Raw genomic sequence first — 14,862 nt, 5'->3', positions numbered from 1 at the left:
TTGCCACATTATTAGTTACTTCGAACTCCAATTTAAAAGAAAATGGGATCATATTACCTCCAGGTGTAATTAAAAGGAAACCAGCACCTGTTCCTTCTTTAGAATAGGCTCCATCAAAGAAGCACTTCCACACTCGTTCTATTTGCAGCTCTGTATTTACACAGGCTAAAGTAAGCTGCCTCTGGTTATCTTCAGCCTACTCTACATTTTCATGCAGCATGAAGCAAGAAAAGTCATCTTTTTCTTGGCTATACACAGGTGAATTTCTTGCTCCATTATTTGTGAATGTTTTAACAAATGTTGTTTCTCTATACAACCTTCTTTCTTCTCCACCAAAAATTGGTATGATAGCATAAGTAAAATCCAATTCCAGAACACCACCCAATTTAGCCCCCCATGACCTAGATAGCAACATTCCAAGCCTAGCAGGATATCTGCTACCGCTACATCCATTACCAAACTTCTAGCTAGGATCTGGGCTAATGACACCACCATATCTTTAATGACCCCGAGACACTTGACTTTGTTTGAATCAAAAGAATACAGGTCTTTGTAAGGTTTAGTAACTTGTAGGTTTAGTTGTTTCATTACTGATATTGGCATAAGGTTATGCGAAGCTCCTGAATCAAACATACAATTATGCAAGAGGAAATCATGAATCAATAAAGAAATGTAGAAAGGAGGTGTTGAAGAATCTACCTCCTCCACATGTGGACCAAAAACCACTACTGGTTTATCTTCTTACAGATTCACAGTGTCATTTACATTCACATTCTAAGTTTTGACCAAATCTGTGAGGGGCACTTGAATTCTGATTTTTTCTAAAGCTTTAGTGAGACTAAATACATGGACCTATTTATTATTCCTTTCATTTTCATCTTCACTTCTCTTCATCATTGAAATCTCTTGTGGAATGGAAACAATTTTTTCTAAAGGAATTTTATCACTTTTATCTTGAGAAGACTCACCTTGAAGTATTTGAGTTTTGCTATTTGTATTCTGCTGTTGCTTTCCTTTATTTAATTGTTTTGCAGGCTGTGGTTCTTATGGAGTCACCTTTTGTAGGGGAGCTGGAACTTGCTACTCACCTTCATTTTCTTGAATTCTAGATCTTTTTCTTGATCTCAAGTCATATTTCTTATGTAATTCTGCCTACATAAAATCAGTAAATTGCTTCCAATATTCATCAATTTCATTCTCATCATAAATGGCATCTGTTTCAATATATTCTTCTCCCTCAACACCTAGTTCATCTTCATCTCCTACATACAATGTGGAAATATGATCATCATGATCCTTGGAATGCTCTGGTACTTCATTAGGATCTGCCTCTAAGTAAAGTGGTGCTTGAACCTGATCTTGGTCTTTTCTCTCCTTCTGCAAAATTTGTAGAGGTTGTCTTCCATATTGAGGTTTAAAGTTTCTGTTTTGGTGTACTTGCCTCTGCGAATTCTTACTCTCCAATTACAATTTAATCAATTTACTAGACAAATTTTTAATCACATTGTTCATATCCTCTAATGTTTGATTTTGAGAGGATTCCACTTTAGCCTTTCCCTTATCTTGGGTAGGCTATGCCTCTGGTGCTTTACCTGCAACAACCAGATTTTCTTTTATTTCTAAAGCATCAGTTTGGATATGATCAAGGGTTGTGGATCTTCTCTCCCTCAATGTGAACCCAAAATTTGATTCAAATGCCCCTGCAAAAGTTATTTTTGCACCAATAGGAGGGGGCTTGATCTCTACTGTAAGACTATTGTAAAGTTTATTGAACCTTCTAATGAACTCAACAACACTTTCATTAGATTTCTTTTTAATAGCATTAAACTCTGTAAGTGAATACCCATGGTCTCGTTTCACTCCCCATCTCTGGGTGAACTAGCATTCCATCTCTTCCCATGTAGGAATAAAGTTATTAGGAAGGCCTTTTGAACCACTTTCTTGCTTCACCATCCAAGGATTGCAGAAAAAGTCTTAAAACAACATCTAGGTGTTCAACATTGAGATTTTCTGCAAAATTACTAAATACTGCTATATGCTTCTCTGTTGTTTGTTCATCCTCCCCTGAGAAAGGAGGAAGGATTTTTAATTATTCTTGAGGCATTGGATTTAACTGTTGTGGAAACTGAATAGGTGCATACCTATTCAACAAGAATGCAGGTGTTGCCATGTTTGCTCCTAAACTTACTGAACCTTGAGTACCAGCAGATGTAAAACCTGTCTGAGGAGTAAATGGAGTATGAAAAGGTGGTAATGTAGTTATAGGTTTAGGTTGAACAACTATAGCAGATATATGTCTAAATACTGAGAAAGAAACAGACTCTGGAGATTGTTCTTGACAGTTGGGTTCTTGAAATGAAGTGGATGTAAAAGGTAAGGTGAATGTTTGGATGAAAGATGTGTTGAACTGCTGCCAAGTGCAGACAATGTAGGACTTGGTGTAAATGGAGTTTTTGGCCTTCCAACCCTCTTGGAAACTAGTCTCTTAGGGTCTGAAAGGGCTTGAGCTTTTTTTTGTGAGGCATCTAACCTCGTACGAGGCCTTTTTGAAGCCCGAGTTATTGTTTTCTATTTAATACAACCAAATATTTCCTCCTCACTGAACAACCAGAGGAAAATATTAAAAACCTAGGGAAAATGTTCTTGATTTCGATCCCCGACAGTGGCGCCAATTAATGCTGTCCCTTAAGAAACCAATTTCTTGGCTGTGTAGAAATTGTGCTTAGGACATTCATTTTTATTATTCATTCTCACTTATTTGTATGATGTATCCTCAAGTGAAGGGCCTGAAGGACCTGACTTTTAACCCTTAATATTTAGCTGATATGAAAGTCTCAGAATTCCATATGATGCTGGATATAAATGTTGTGTGAAGAATGCTTTGAGAAATTAGAAATAATATGTTGTTTTTCACAGAAACTATTATCTGTAACCTAGAAGAAATGTAGAAGTAGGAACTTTAAGTATAGGAGCGCTCTTTTAAGGAATTTTAACTTCATTTACATAAGTAAACAAAAACCCGCAACTTCATTACCATACTTAAAGAAAGGAAGATGCATAATGACACATAACACAGAAATTACAAAATCATACCCAACAATGTGTGGAAAACTCTTGATTCTTTCATTAATCATCAATTTATCAAGAATACAATAGCATAGTCTCCAGGTTCTTCAAAATTCGGACCTTTTTCCTATAATTTTTCCTCTTTTTATACATCATGGGACAGTTGTTAACTACCAAAGCTGTCAAATTGCTTAAATACCTCCTAACTATCTAAAGTAAAGGTTATTACAGAATATTACATTGGAAGGTAAAAGCCACCTCATTCTTCTCAAGAAAACAAAATAACAAGAAGTATCAGAAATTAGAGTATGATTGGTGATTGCTGCTCGTTGTTTGAATCTGTGGCTTGAGTATGTGGTCCTGCTGATGCAGCTTTGGTATGCTCTATCATCGATTCCTTGCACTTTCTCCATAATGGTACATTTGACTTTGGTGCTTCCTCTAACTTATCAAGTGCTATTCTGCAAGCTCTGATCCTATCATAAGTAGGCTTGTCAGTAAATAGAGTCCTCACCATCCAGAGAAGCTTAAAATATTTGTTCAAGTAGTTCACAATGGTGGCTCCTTTTAATACTGCTATCTTTTATACATATAATATTCAAACAGGGGGGGGCCTGTAATTAATGTAACTAATTAATGGAGTGGCAGATGAGGTGATGGGGTACGGTGAATGAGGTGGACGGTAATGAATGAGGGTGGCGGATGATGTGGAGGAGATGAGATGGAGTGGAGCGATGGGGGTGGCCTGCTGCGGGGGTAGGGAGTGTACGAGATGTTCATCAGGCTTGAACCCCTGCAGCAATCTCAGGCCGTAGATCTTGGTCAAACACCTTGACGTCATGGTCAACTGCGGGGGTTGAGCCTGAGTTATAACTCGTGCTCGTTGCTCCCCCGTAGAGCACTTTACTCGCTTCTCGAACCCATGCTTTCTCATATCTTGTGATATCACTCGAACTTTAACATATGGGTCAAGGCCCCACCTTATATCAGATTTGAAAGACATCAATAATATAAAACAAATCACTACTTTCAGACTTTCACATTCTCTTTTAATTTTGTTTCTAGAACATAATATTTGATTTTTTATTTTTTGTGATAAAATTGAAAATGAAATTTAAATGACGATAGATGCTACAACAGATGGGTTGAGGTGGGTGGCCTCTGGAAGCCCTGGATGAGTTTTGATTGATGTGCTCTCTGATATCCCACATTCATGCTTGGAATATGGCACGAAGGTGGTTGACTGAAGAGAGACTTGGCTCAGTTAATCTATGGTCGAGTGGAACGTGGTAGTCCCATCACCAGTTGGTTCATTTCATTTATTAATGAAAAAAAAATCATTCCCTTGGTTTTCCTGTGCAAATGTACTGATGTATATATGGATTTTGATGGCTGATATGTTTATTGTATTTCTGTTCCTATTATGTTGTTTATATGCACATTTACCCCAGAGGTTGTTACAACTGACCAGTGGCCAACAGACTAGATTTCCCCTCGAGGCAAGTTGAGGCCACCCGGTTAATCTGTGTGGTGTAAATTGGACAAATATATAATAGAAAATGGGATGGACCTGCCAAGCTTAACAAAAAAAAATTCTAAATATAGAAATGTGAAATATATGCAAAATATAAATAAAAACTATAAATAAAGATATAATTGGCCATATATATTGAAATAAGTGTTGCGGAGTAGCTTAGTCTCTCTCAAAGTTAGAAATTATACTCTCATAAAAACTGCATATTTAATTTTTAAAATTAAACATTATAACTTGCATTGGCCAATGCTAAACGTGACCAACAAGCAAATCCATTAATATAATCATGGCTAATGAAATGCATAAATTAATTGCCTACTCAGATACAAAGACTTGCATAAATTCGGGTGGGTAGTAACTACTACTAAGTCATTATGCACATTTACATTTTTACACCTACTTATTGAAGTGTTGAAGAACACATAAATCAACATAGATATGTTTTAACTTTCGATCTACCAAGCACCTAGAGGAATCAAATTTTTTGAAGAGTAAAACAAATTTTTTTATTCTCATAGACTCAGAGTTAAAATGGATCTATTCTCTTTATATTAAACTAAAAATATGAGAGTTGTTCCATATGTTAAATAGTAAGTCATTTTTTTAATTAATAAACAATTTAAATTTTGATTAAATAATATTATTTGAGTTTTATTATTGTAAAATTCAATTTTATTTAGTAGAGAGGTGCTCTCCAACCCATTATGATAAATATGTTATAATGTAATGTCATGTTTAACATTTTGACTAAGTCAAATTACAAAAAAAAAAAGGAAAAAAAAAAAAATTTAAATAAAAACATTAATTTAATGTAAATATTTTGAGTAGGTAAAACAAAATGAGAGATCATTGAGTCCCAATAGAAACAACTTAATTGTTATATTCATGAGTCCTAATTCTAACATTTTTACTATTTCTAAATTAATAGTTGATTATCCTAAATGTATCTAAGATCATTGCTATCTCTTCTTTTACCTATAATTTTGCACCCTTCATATATTATCTCATGCATGGATGGTGCTTTCTCAAGAGTTGGACATATCCTTAATCTATTTAAAGATAAAAAAATTATTTTTCCATTTCATTCACTCATGCATAGATGGTGGTTGCTCAAGAGCTGGACATATCCCTAATCTATTTAAAGATAAACGATTTATGTTTCCTTTTCATTCACTCTACACACAATGAGAGAATATTTTCTTAGAAACAAATCTTCATATACATGGTGATCTCTTCAAAGTCCTTTACAACTATTTTTGGTGTTTATAGGACTTTAGGCAACATTGATATGCTTAGTTTTCAAGGTACATGTTCTTAAGGATGGCTAAATATATTACTTTTATGATTTCCCATGTTACCTTCATCACTAGATTTATTCTTTGGATTTCTTTATGTCATTGAAAATTAGAGAAAATCTCAACATCATTAGATTTATTCTTTGGATTTCTTTATGTCATTGAAAATCAGAGAAAATCCTAAATTGTTTCTCCAAAATAAGTATTAACTCCTATAATACAAGTTCAGTGGGCTTAATGGCTAAGAGTATGTGTTTCTTCCTAAGAGGTCACAGGTTCAAAACTAGAGGGGGTAGAGTATGTATTCCTTTGTAGGCTTTAGCAGTCAAATCGTTGCGAGGAGGTTCAAACAAGGGGTCTCATACACCAATAAAAATATATAACAAGACTCTTAACCATGGAAATTAATCTCCACTTGACTATAGAAATTCTTAACCTGCAAATATGCTTTCATGCAATACTATAGCCCAACATAATGACTTACTAATGCCACATGCCCAAAATACCATAATCCATGTTCATATGACATTCTTTTATTTAATCAATTTATTAAAGAGAAATCTCAACATTTAATCTATAACAATTACTAAAAATATTTTAAAGAAATTAAATCCCTACCATCCATAATGATATGAAAATAAACTTATTCTAAAATAAATGCATCTATCAACATCTTTATTATAAAATTATAATTTAATTAAAATTAATATTAATATTCAACACAGTTGGAAATCTTATTTGTAAATGAAACAAAAAATCTACCTAATATTGATTTTTAAGTTGTTTTAATATTTTTCAAAAGTGTGAATCAGTCCACAAAGAAATAAACCTACGCTCAACATTCAAAATTATTTCAAATTCTCTATGCAAAAAGTGAATACGATAACATAAAATCACAAGTTTCTATTTAAAAATGGTAAATTGTGAAAACGTTTCCTCCCTACGACACCAGCTCAGCACTTACGTAAGAAACATTGAATTTGATTAAGCACATACCATGATGGTTGTCTGAAAAAAAATCATAAAACGTTTAGAGTTTCTTTGTATAGTACAGACTAGGCACTTCAGTAAATGACGTGGAAGCTTTAGATTTATCCTTTGTAAAGCACAAGATTATGTAAGAAGCATGGATGGCATAGATAGTGTCTTTGTGAGGCAAGTACGCTAGTGGTTCGAATCTTGTGTGATGACATGATTGATTATATAACACACATGTTTAATTAATGTGATTATTTACCTTGATTTATCATGTTTGATTATATAACTTGATTATTTATCTAGATTCCTCAGAGTCACTATGAGATGTTAAGTTACTACTTCAATTTTTCGGAATAGCAAATAATTGTTGTTTATTAATGTAACTCGTACCAAATTGGTACATTAAAAAGAAAAAAATGAGCAAAAGCAACTTCCATCTATCTATTTGTTTATTTATCCCTAAACTCCTTTATATATGGCACCTGTTAGAATCAAAATTTGGAAAATGAATTCCATTGTATATTAATGATAATCAAAATAATGTATATAGTGTACATATATATACAATAGGTAAACCGTTGATTCAATTTCCTAGGTTTCTTGGACTCTAACAACTAATTATCATAACACACCATAACCCAAATCATAACTCGAGGGTTAGGTGTCTAACGTTCTTCCTTAATTCGAAGAGATGTATATCAAAGTCCCAGAATGAGAGCTAAAATGCAAAAAAGCATCACAACCAAGAGCTAAATGTATCTCATAAATGGTTTTCAAGGATGACCACAAACCAAAAGATGGGAGAACTCAAGGTCTCAACCAATGATGGTTCAAATATGACCCCCAACTCTGGAACTATCATAGCAGTTCTTGAAGAAACCAAATTTGGAACTATCAAAGCAGTTCCCAGAACAATTTCTAATCTGGTATCTTCTACTAGTGGAAGTGCTCCTTCACCATAAACTGATGTAGCATATACCAAAGTAACTTTGCAAGTGGTGTTTTAAGGATAGAACATACCAAACAAAACTCAGTATATGCCAAAAACATGTAATCGTGCTCATAGAGAATAAAATCTCATGGAACACAAATTCATCTTTGATCTGACTACAACTTGAATCTGACTACAAACTTGGACTCTAGGATATAGCAGAAACTTTGATTATCGTTGAATCAAGCTCGCTTGATAAACCTTTGAACCTATAGCAAACTGTCAATTCCATCAATCCCCCCTTCTCAGAACAGGGTGAGAAGATGAATTACTCTTCACTGCAAGGTTGGTCAATACTCTTGAACATAACATGTGGTATCACCTGTAAATTTTCTTGGCAATTTTAGAGCAATCCCAAGAAGCAATCCATCCAAGATTAATTTTCTCTCTTGCAATAATTTTATTTCTGAAACATCTATTTGAATGATGATTCTTTTTTTCACAATGTTCATAAGGATGAAGATCATAACAATGATCCTTCTCATGTCCAACTTTGTTACAATGTTGGCATCTTATAATTTGTTGTGGTTGTGGAAACACATCACCCAAAAATCTAGCACTATGAAAAACATGGTTACCGATCAAATGGGAACTATTACCTCAAAATGAATACTCGGGCCCAAAAATAAAAATTGTTGATTCTACATGACCATTTTTTCAGAGTAAATTTCCAATATTTTTTAAAAATAACAGTAAAAAACAATAACAACCATTTTGTTTGGTGCAAAAAACACTTTGAAATCGAAAAGTGTTGATGTCGGAATAACGTCTTTTTTTTAAGGGTACTTTTTCAACATATTTTAATAATGACGTTAAAAATAAAATATCACGACTCTGAAAAACTTTAAATTTCCAAAGATTTTCAAGCATGACATTAATGATAAAATATTATGTCTTTGAAAAGCCTTAAAATTCCAACGATTTGTAAACATGACATTAAATTTAAAATATCACTTCTTTGAAAAACCTTAAAATTCCAACAATTTTCAAGCATGGTGCTAAGAATAAATATTTATCACTGTTTTCAACCATAACATTAAAGATAAAATATCACGACTTAGGAAAACATTAAAATCTTGACAAATTTTCAGCCATGGAATTAAAACCAAAGATTATGACTACAAAACAATCTTAAGTTTTCAAAATATTTCAAGCATGACATTATGGAAAAATTTTATGACTAAAAAAAAATTAAAATGAACACCTGAATGAAAGAGATATTATACCAAGAGTAATTTTGTTTAAATGTTAAATGTATAGCAATTTTAAAATCTTAGCCTAAGACAGCGTTATACATTGCAAAATAAAAATAAAAATCAACTATCAAATCGACATGCAATGTAGGTGAGCTCAACCCGTTGTAATGAAAACTTAAATACCAACCATGAAATTAACACATTGTGGGACAGACTCGATTCATTATAACGAAAAATTTAAAATCAACTATCAAATTGCACATAATGGGGTCGGGTTTCTAGACAAGCATCGACATAGACCCTATATATATATATATATATGAAAGATACATAAGAAAACAAAAATTCAAATATTGAAAAAAAAAAATTAAAAATAATAACAAATAATAAAACATAAAAAACACGAAAAAAAAATTCAAATATAAAAATATGTTGAAATGCAAAAGTTCAAATATTGAAGAAAAAAACACAAAAATACAAAAGAAAACAAAAATTCAAATATTGAAAAAAAATATAAAATAATATCAAGTAATAAAACATAAAAAAAGCATGACAAAAAAAATCAAATATAAAAAATATAGTGTCATAAAAAAACTATAAAATGTAAAAGAAATTAACAATACCATGTAAAATTTAAAAAAAGAGAGAGTAAAATAAAATAAAAACCCAAAAAAAAGAACTACAAAAACAAAATACAACATTAAAAAAAATTAAAAACTTAAAAAAAAAATTCCCCGGCAGGCCGAAGGTCCAACTAGCCAAGGGTGGCAAAGGGACGATTTATGAAAAAAAATAAAAAATTATTATAAAATATATTAAAAAAAAAACAAACAAAAAAAAACATAAAAATGTAAACAAAAAATCAGAATTAACTTGTAAAAATGAAAAATTTAAATAAGAAATAAATAAATAAACAAATATTAAAATATATATATATATATATATATATATATATATTATTATCCAATTCTAATGTCACAGCCAAGCCAGACACCAAATTGGTGTATGAGACCCCCTTGTTTGTGGGACAAGGGACCCACCACCGCGCAATGATCTCACTGCTAAGTCTACGAAGGCATACATACTCGACCCCCCTCCGGTTTTGAACCAGTGACCTCTTATGAGGAAACACATGCTCTTAAATAAAAATAAAATAAAAAAACCAGTTTTTTAAGTTAGACAAGAAAAAAAAAAAAAAAAGAAGAAGAAAAAGAAAGAAAGAAAGAAAGAAAAATTTAAAATTAAAATTAAAAATATTTAAGTTAAAAAAAATAAAAATAAAAATTATATTCGAAAATTTAAATTAAAAAACAAAATTTAGAAAAAATAAATAAATTTAAAAATTTAAAATTAAAAGTAAAAAAACAAATTAAAAAATAGTTCAATTAAAAAAAAAAAAACTATTAATAAAAAAATCCCGCTCTCCCCTCTCCCTCTACCCAACCCATCCACCCCACCGCCTCCCTCTCTCTCCCCAACCCACCCCCTACCTCCCTCACCCAGGCCCTCCCCTCTCGTCTCCCTCTCCCTTCCTACCCCCTCACCCACACCCGTCCCCCTCCCTCACCCCTGTCCCCTCCCCACCAACCCGTAGCCTCTTGGCCATTGGCTAGGGGCCGTGGCAGGGTAGGGGGCTGACGAATTGGCCTATGGCCTCTTGGCCGCTAGCTAGGGGGTGGTGAGAGGCAGGCGGGGAGGGACAGGAGGAGGGGAGAGAGGGAGAGGGGAGGGTTGGCGGGAGGGAAGATATGCTCTGGGGAGGGGAGGAGGGAGAGGAGAGAGGGGAGGAGGGGGGCTGGGGTGGAGGAGGGGAGGGGGAGCGAGGGTGTGGGGACGGAGAGGGAGGCAGTGGGATGGGGCGTAGCGAGGGTGGAAGGGGTAGGGGTTATTTTATTAATATTTTTTTTAATTAATTTTTTAATGTTTTCTTTTTAATTTTATTTTAATTTTTAAATTTTAATTTTTTTTTCAAATGTTTTGATTTTTTTTTTTTAATTGTTTTCAATTTTTTGTTTTTATTTATTTTTTAATGTTCTTTTTTTTTTTATTTTTGTTATTTTCTTTTATGTTATTTCTTTATTTTTATAATTTTAATTTAAAAAAATAGTTCTTAAATTTTTATTTTATTCTAATTTTTTATTTTTAATTTTGTTTATTTAAATTATTTAATTTAAATATTTTTTTATTTTTTATTTTAATTGATATTTTTTTTCTAATTTTTAATTCTTTTTTTCTTAATTTTTTTTTGGTAATTATTTTAAGGTTTTTTTTTTTTGGTTTAATTTGTTTTTCTTTAAATTATATATTCTTTTTGAAAAAAATTCATTTTTATTTTATTTTTTGATATATATATATATATATATATATATATATATATATATATATATATATATATATATTCATTGATATTTTTTATTTATCTTTTGTTTTTCCGTTAATTTGTTATTCATTTTTTTTTTTACAAGTTAATTTGGTTTTTTCTTTTTTACATTTTTATGGGTTTTTTGTTTTTTTTATATATTTTTTTGTATTTGATTTTTTTTTTTTGTCATGTTTTTTTATTTTTATTTTTATGTTTTATTACTAACATAAAAATCACCAACATTTAAAAAAAATTATCCACACTTACTTCATTAGAAAATTTAAAGTGTAAAAACTAAGCCCTCTAAACAAAATGGGTTGATGCTCATCAGCACTTTTCAAAATCAAGATGAAAATTACTAACAAAAAAAATGTTCACACTTGATACATAAAAAAAAAAATTAAAGTGTAAAAAATAAGCCCTTTAAAAAAATTTGTTGATGTTGCATCAACACTTTTCAAAATCATGATGAAAATCAGTAACATTTAAAAAAATTGTTCATATTTGATACATAAAAAAAATTAAAGTGGCAAAAATATGCTCCAAAAAAAGGTGTATTATGAATCACCATTTTTCAAAATCGAGTGATTTTTTGCTACCTCAAAAAAACATGTACTAAGTCATTTTCTCATTTGATCAGTAACTATGTTGAAACTGTATAGGGTTTGAAAAACCAAGAACATCAAAAGTAACATCCTTATTATATCCCATACCAATTCTATTTTTGTCGTGCACAATTTCTTCCCAAGGTTTAATGAAGGTTTTGGGAAGTGCAGGTTGAATTTTCACATCTTTGTGCAAATTTACTCCTGAAGTTTCTCCACTATTTTGATCAATATCTAATTGTTGATGGGAGTCAGACTCAAACAAGGAGTTGTTTCGAACAAAAACTAGTTCAGAATCACAATGCTTCTGCTAAAGTTATTCTTATTGTAACTTTTACTCAAGTTCCAAAAACTCAATTTTGTTTTGAGCATTTTGTAAACATGTTCGAATGTGCTACCTTAAGTGAATTACTAAATATCCTAAAAAAAAATGATAGGTGTCGGACACCGTAAAAAATGCACCCAAATGATAAATGTTCAAGTGAAAACTAACTTGACTTAATGTATGCACTGTAACAAATCAAATGAGGGTGTCGGTTACAACCGAAAATGCACCTGGACAATTCAGTTTAAAACAGGTTTATTTGCAAGTGTAACAAAAGTGTTGTTGATGTCGTTAGGGTTGAAGTGCTTGATTTGTAGCGTCTTTAACTTGATGGCGTGAATTAGCTGTTGTGAAATGTTGTTGCAGAATATTACTTTTATCAACTCAATGATGTGACGCTTTGTGCTTATGAACTTAATTGATTATGGGAGCTTTGATTTCAGGAGCTTGATCGATGACTTGTATATGTAAACTTTCTTATGTGCATGTAGTTGTTTTGTTTAAGCATAATAAAGAGAGTGTTTTACAAATTCGACTCAAATCATGCAAGCACATTCACGACATAAAGTGTACCTATGATCCCCTTATTCAATTTCAGGCGGATTTAGGACACGATCACCACAAAAAGAGATGTTTTTATTAACCTTCAATATACATCATCATGACAATGTCTTTAGTGAGGCGTCTCAAGAACAGACTGAGAACTCCTTGGTGTCAAATTGTCTTCAAAAACTGACTTTAATACAATGATAATGCCAAGCTCTAGCATTAAAGTTAACTTTAATATCTGTTTTACCTCTCTTTCACATCAACCCTCACTTTTCTCACTTGTCATTTTGACTTCTCAATTACAATTTAACTTTGACTTCGACTTTGAAATGAATTTAAGCTACCTCAAAGTAAAATACTATTTTTGGATTTTTACAATAAGCTGCCCTTAAGAAAAAAAAATCACTCATCATTCCATATTACCAATCACTCCTTCCAAAGGCACTTATTACTCCACAATCTTATCACTCCAATCTTATTTTACATGCTTCCCATTAAAACAATTTTTTTTATTTTTTAAATTAAGCATGTAAAATATAATTTAAATTTTTACCATAAAGAGTTGTCCACCATATGATTTGAACTGTTGACCACCAGGATTTCGGAAAGATCATTGGTATTGCTCCCCAGCTCTTGTAGAGTGTCTTTTGAGGGTGTAGAGCTATCTTTTCAGTTCAACAAGAGTAGAGAGACACCATTTGTTGTTGGAATGGTCAATCCTGGTTTTGAAGGCCAGAGAGTGCTTCATTTGGTTTGATGTGCCTAGTGAGGCTTCTTCCTATCTTGAGGTTGTTGATGATTTGCAAAACACGAAAACCAAGTTGAACTTGACACCAGATGATTGAAAGGATTTTGCATTTTTGGATCGTGCACAGAATGTCCTTCAGCAGGCCATGGCTCGCCTTGAAGAGGAGTTAAGGATGCTCTTAAAAAATCACAGTGAATCATTTGATCCAGACTGGCTTTAAGATCCGATTTATCAGCCTTCCTTTAGTAGCTCTAATAACGATGAAAAGGCCTCTCACACTTCTGCCGAGGATGAAGGTGATGAGGAGGACTTACCTGTTTCACAGCCAGTCACTAATTTGAATTTTACTATTGATATGCTGCCTCCCGAGGTTGTTGCCGATCTTAATCGAATTGTCAAGTGCATGGTGGGTTGAAACCCTCCTTCGTAGAATTTGTGGATATGAGGAGTTGGGGGGCAGGCTTTGAAAGCTTGCCAGGCTTGAATGTTGTCTCTGCCTATCAATGCAGCTGCGGCTACTGCCGTCCCTACAATCAATGGCGTTGCCTCTTCTTAGCTTGAAGATGGGCCCTTAGCTAGAGATTTCTCTATAGGCACATTTGCTCGACGACCAAATCTCAGAACCTATATTCTCGGAGCTTCTGCTATGAGATTGCGACCTAACGATTCCTATCTTGCTTTTGAGGTTCGGTTGCTACCTTAAGGTTCCCAGCTTGTTTTTGAGCTTGGGTTACTGCTTTTGTGTAGGACGACTCTCCTCACGGACCACCAAGACACAAATTATTTAATAAAAACCCCAAACTCATGAAGATTACTTGTAATTTATAAGCTCACCACAGCACGAGACCGAGAGAAGGGAATTCTACAAAGAATCAACAGTCGCATGTGCCTTGGGAAAGGAGATTGACACACTGCTTGTGCGAAAACTCTGGCCAAAATTATCATATATTTCTCCAATAAATGTGCGACTACTCCAAGTAGGATCATTTTCTGGGATTGAATGCACAAAGAAATACTATTCGACAGGCTGAAATAGCTGAATAAGATCAGGTTTCTTCTTCAGTTAAACCCTTCCTTTGTAGCATTGGAAATTCTGGAAGCCTCACTTGTCTCAAATGCATATCTTGTAGTTCGCCATTGCCAGATTCTAACAAATGCATTGCTCCAATATAATTTGCCATTTCTATTCTGGAGAATAACAACACCTTCCACC

General features: G+C 32.8%; 1 protein-coding gene across 1 annotated transcript; it reads right to left on the bottom strand.

The window, feature by feature from the left end:
- Positions 1-14,471: 14,471 nt before the first annotated feature.
- LOC149189375 (uncharacterized) lies at positions 14,472-14,636 on the bottom strand. Its single transcript, XM_089410208.1, has one exon. It carries the CDS (start codon positions 14,634-14,636, stop codon positions 14,472-14,474), a length of 165 nt encoding a protein of 54 aa, XP_089266334.1.
- Positions 14,637-14,862: the final 226 nt, after the last annotated feature.

This window comes from Pinus tabuliformis, chromosome 3_1, assembly GCF_031772625.1.
Source record: "Pinus tabuliformis cultivar Carrire ecotype Pingquan chromosome 3_1, CPIR1, whole genome shotgun sequence".
NCBI lineage: Eukaryota > Viridiplantae > Streptophyta > Pinopsida > Pinales > Pinaceae > Pinus > Pinus tabuliformis.
This window is presented reverse-complemented; position numbering and strand designations above follow the sequence as displayed.

Coding starts and splice junctions, on each gene's coding strand:
- LOC149189375 (XM_089410208.1), bottom strand. CDS start 14,636: ATGATCCTACTTGGAGTAGTCGCACATTTATTGGAGAAATATATGATA.